The sequence below is a fragment of the Arachis ipaensis genome, chromosome B06 (genome assembly GCF_000816755.2).
Source record: "Arachis ipaensis cultivar K30076 chromosome B06, Araip1.1, whole genome shotgun sequence".
NCBI classification, from domain to species: Eukaryota; Viridiplantae; Streptophyta; class Magnoliopsida; order Fabales; family Fabaceae; genus Arachis; species Arachis ipaensis.
The window spans coordinates 136,586,823-136,591,673 of record NC_029790.2 but is presented as its reverse complement, the minus strand read 5'-3'; the positions used below and the strand labels follow the sequence as shown (position 1 = coordinate 136,591,673).

General features: G+C 34.5%; 1 protein-coding gene across 2 annotated transcripts; it reads right to left on the bottom strand.

The window, feature by feature from the left end:
* On the bottom strand, nt 256-4,097 carry LOC107605722 (60S ribosomal protein L7-4). 2 transcript variants are annotated; one of them, XM_021105371.1, is made up of 8 exons: nt 3,483-3,601; nt 2,962-3,008; nt 1,902-2,080; nt 1,691-1,788; nt 1,520-1,577; nt 903-982; nt 712-814; nt 256-628 (listed from the first exon to the last, which is right to left on the bottom strand). In XM_021105371.1, the coding sequence occupies exons 1-8, from the start codon at nt 3,584-3,586 to the stop codon at nt 413-415; spliced, it is 885 nt and encodes a 294-aa protein (XP_020961030.1). In that variant the 5' UTR covers nt 3,587-3,601; the 3' UTR covers nt 256-412. The 2 variants fall into 2 exon arrangements, with proteins under 2 accessions (XP_020961030.1, XP_016163175.1); XM_016307689.2 differs by lacking the exons at nt 2,962-3,008; nt 3,483-3,601 and adding an exon at nt 3,856-4,097.

Genomic DNA, 4,851 nt, shown 5'->3' with positions numbered 1-4,851 from the left:
TCTAATGACATTCTTGGCAACAATATACAGTTCTTGCTTTTGGAGGCTAGAACCAAGAATATCAAATTCAGTAATCGCAAAAAAATTTCAAAATAACAAACTAACATAAAAATTCAAATCACTAACAACAAAGAATTCAGAATCAAAAAATTATAACAAAGACTTCTAATCAAGTATTCAACAATAAAAACTCAGCATTCAAAAACAGAAAACTCAGCATCCAAAGTCAGAAAATCCAAAAACAGAAAAACTAAAAGAATCCATACTCAAAACAAAGAATTCATTGTCAGCATCCAAAGTAAATTCAGAATCACATCACCAACAACCCCCAACCCAGAACACACAATTAACAAAATTTACAACCACCGATAAAATCAATCATCAACTCCAACTCAGAATCTCATCCACAAAATTAATTCATTCTCCTAATAAGCTCATTGATGTAGTTCTCCCTGTTTCCGGCATCTCCTCCTTCAACATAGTGGTTCCTCTTCTTCTTCAAGCCACCCAATGGAGCCTTGAGCTTAAATGGCCAAAGGAAGTTGTTTGCTTCCTTGAAATGGGAACCAACTGTTATGATCTCATGGATAAGATCTTCGATGCAGATAATTCCATGTTCGCCCAGTGCCTGAAGCGTCATCCAAGGAAAGCAGTGAGTAGATAGAATGTATTTGAATTGTATATTCTAATGCTAAAAATAATATTACAGACCTTCTCAATTATGGAGTTGTCGGTTAGGGCAATTCTCTGCTTGTTCAACTTACCAAATCCCCTCTTGTAAATAAGCTCTTTTACACTCTTCAGATTTGGGTATCTACAAAAGGAGAGGATCTGGTACGCTTAGCCCAAAAAATAAGGGATTCATCACATTCAAAAAGGCATGACAGCACAAGTTTACATACCCATAGGTCACATATGGTTCAACCCTGTGAAGCATGTTCATTGTGGCCTTATTAACTTTTAGGAACACACCATTGAAGATCTGTTGCAAAAAAGAAAACAGAGGCAAGGGGATTAAACATTAGTATGGGTACTTTACACAGTGTAAATGGCAAGATTTCAAACAGATAGTATTACTTACAAACAAGTACCAAAAACATTACATATTTTCTTAATTGACTATGTCAAACTTCCATGACACTATATAGCCTCAAGACTTTTGGGCAAATGCAGTGAAAACACACATAAAGCCAAAGAACAAAAACATCAACACTCCCTTGGGGAACATAACAAGTGACAGAGAGAGGATCGAGAATATGAGAGCAGACGTGTTTACTCCCCATTTTTTGTGACTCAACAACAAACAAAAATCTGCCTGTTCTAACATAAATTGAATAGTGTTTAACAAACCTATAAACAGGGACTTGAATTCAAGTTGAAGCACCTCAATGATCATCACATTAAACATGGTTATAAAACAACAGTCATGAACTGTACCACTAGCACCAAGTAAACCATAATAACGCCCACACAAGAAATAACACAATAAAGCTCAACATTCAATGATTATAAGCAGTACCTGTCTCAACCTCAACAACTGCAAGATCTTTCTTGACTTGGGGTCCATGGCATTGATACTGAAAAAACACAGCTCAAACAAGTAAGAATACCCAGATTACAGAATTGGTTAAAACTTGGGACACAGTATAAATAGCATAAATATGGAGTAACAAAGGAAACAAACACATACCCACGGATGCGGATGATAAACAGGAGTTTAGCCTCTGGATCAACATAGAATCCACCTTTCAGCTTTGCTTCCCGCTTCAATTGGATCAGCTCCTTTTCCTGTAATATAAAAGCGGGTCAATGTGGCAGAGAAAAATGCAAAGCGCAATAAAGGAAACAGAAACAAACATTAAAACAGAGAAAAAGGGAAATAGGTTAAGGTGAAATGCAACCTGCTCCTGGTATTCCTTTGCATATTGCTTTGCCCTGCTGTAAATGAGCTTGCGGCTCTCAGCTCTCTTCTTCTTTGCAGCATTAAGCTCCTCCTTTTTCTTCAAGGCCCATTCCTCCTCCCTCTTCTGCTTCTTAAGCACAGACTCGGGAACAATTGCTTTCACCTCCTCACCCATCTCTGCCATTCATTCAAAATAAAAATCTCAGTTATAATTAACATCCAACAAAGAATTCATTAGTTTCAATTATTATACTAACACATTTCAGCTCCAACTCAAAAGCTAAATGTTCAGTGTTTCAAATAAGAAAACTACATGCTCTCTTAAACAATAAAAAATAGGTCCTTCCAATGTTTTTTAACAATGAAAATCCATTTACATCAAATTCATACTAAGAACAGAGAACTTCCATTGTTTTTTTAACAATGATAATCCAATTTTCCACACAACATGCTGAATACAAGCTAATCAGATCACGAGATATAATAGGAATAGTACGGACAAATCAAACGAGCGACAGAAAAGAAATGAAGCCGAAGCAAGGAATGAAAATCAACACAATTGAATGAGACAGATAATGAACAAGACATAATCATAAAAATAATACACAGAATTAAATTAAAAAAAAGGGAGTTTGATCATGAAAGCATTGAAAGAATCTTATCAAACACTTGGTATGCACTTCATTCGCTAATACAAGAAATACCTAATACAACTTAATCAATCACTCCGTCCCCACCCCGACCTCTAAAAGGAGATTGTGCAATATCCGAGAAGGAGACGACCAATGAAGGGAGCAACAACAAGCCGACGCACGGACTAATAAAATTATTAAAATTTAATATGCATATAGCTATTATAAAAACTAAAGCAGTAACTAGGTAAAAATATTTGTACATTTCAGTGTAAAAGAGTCATGCATATCATAATTAAATCAATTTTCTTTTTTATTCTCAAATTCTATTTCACTCTATGACTTATTGGCTCTTGCACAACAATAAACTGGTGCTGGCTGCATAATTCTTCTATCCAATTTATCATCTCTGAGCAATTCCTTTACCTCTAATTACATTCTTGGCAACAATATACAGTTCTTGCTTTTGGAGGCTAGAACCAAGAAGATCAAATTCAGTAAACACAAAAAAAAAATTCAAAATAACAAACTTACATAAAAATTCAAATCACTAACAACAAAGAATTCAGAATCAAAAAATTATAACAAAGACTTCTAATCAAGTATTCAACAATAAAAACTCAGCATTCAAAAACAGAAAACTCAGCATCCAAAGTCAGAAAATCCAAAAACAGAAAAACTAAAAGAATCCATACTCAAAAGTCAAAACAAAGAATTCATACTCAGCATCCAAAGTAAATTCAGAATCACATCACCAACAACGCCCAACTCAGAACACACAATTAACAAAATTAACAACCACCGTTAAAATCAATCATCAACTCCAACTCAGAATCTCATCCACAAAATTAACTCAGCAAGAAAAATTCAACAAAATCATTGAAATTAACCATCAACCATTATTTCAAAAAATTAGCAACATCATAAATTGAAGCAACAGCGCTTACCAACAACAAGGGAGGAAGGGAAGTGTCGGTGAGGGAGGAAGGAAACTCAGATCGGACAGAGGGAGGAAACAGAGAGGGCTCGAAGGAGACTGGCTTGACGACATCACAAAAATAACATAAATCACAGAACAATTCGTAAAATACAAAAATTAACTCACAGACATCTCAAAAACATATAAATTACATAAATCACGGATTACACAAAGAATCACATAAATAATAGAAATCAGAATTAGAAACAGAAATATAAATTATAATTAACCTAAATTATAATTAACCTGTCTCTCAGAAATCATAACACTGCTACTGTAATTAACAAATGCTTCAAAATCAAAGTAAATGAAAATTTCAGAGTTCACGGAAGGTGACTTACCGGAGAGCAGAGCAGCTGTTGGCGAAAACGAAGAAGAGGCGCAGACGCGAAGACCGGCGAAAATGGCGAACACTGGAAGACGGCGACGACTCAAGGGCGCGACGACTCACTGCTGTAGTGAGCGGTGACGTCGAGAGTGAAAGGGGAGGATCTTAGCGTTGGCGGTGAGGGGCTGAGGGGGTAGGATGTGGCGGTCGGCGGGGGTGAATGATGAGACCGTGAGAAGAGAGTGTTTGAGAGTGATTTTTGAGAGGACTGAGGAGTGAGAGTGACGGCTAGGGTGAGGAGGTTCTTACATGACATATATATAATAAAAAAAAGTGTGGAAACCAACTAAATTGTGGAAATGGATCCTTTCAATTTTTTTAACAATGGAAGAAGTAAAATGGATCTCTCACCATTAATTTTTTTAGTGGAACTAATAATAAATATGAGAGAAAAAATAATGAAAGATTAGAGATTATACTTTACACTCTTAATTTTTTTAACAATTGAAAAAATTCATTCCCTTAAAGTATAGGACAACTAAGCTATTTTTTTTTATTTATTTTAAAATTCCAAAAATTAAGATGGTAAAAGATGATTTTTTTTGTTTTATTTTGTAATATATTTATGAGTAGAGTATCGTTTTTGTCCTTAACGTTTGGGGTAAGTCCCAAAGTTGTCCCTAACGTTTCAATCGTCCTATTTAAGTCCCTAACGTTTCAAAACGGACTCAATGTTGTCCTGCCGTTAGGGATCCGTTAACAGAATTGACGGCAGGACAAAATTGAGACGATTTTGAAATGTAAGGGACTTAAATAGAACAAAAACATTGTGGACAAAAATGATACATAGAAATAAATTTTAATTTTATTCTTCAATAATATTCAATTATTTTACGTAATATTCAATTATTTTTTAATCACATCTAAATAGATTACACTTAATCATATTACTTTCATTTTAAATAAATTAATTTTTTATAATTTTAGTCTTAAAGATTTTTAGTTATTA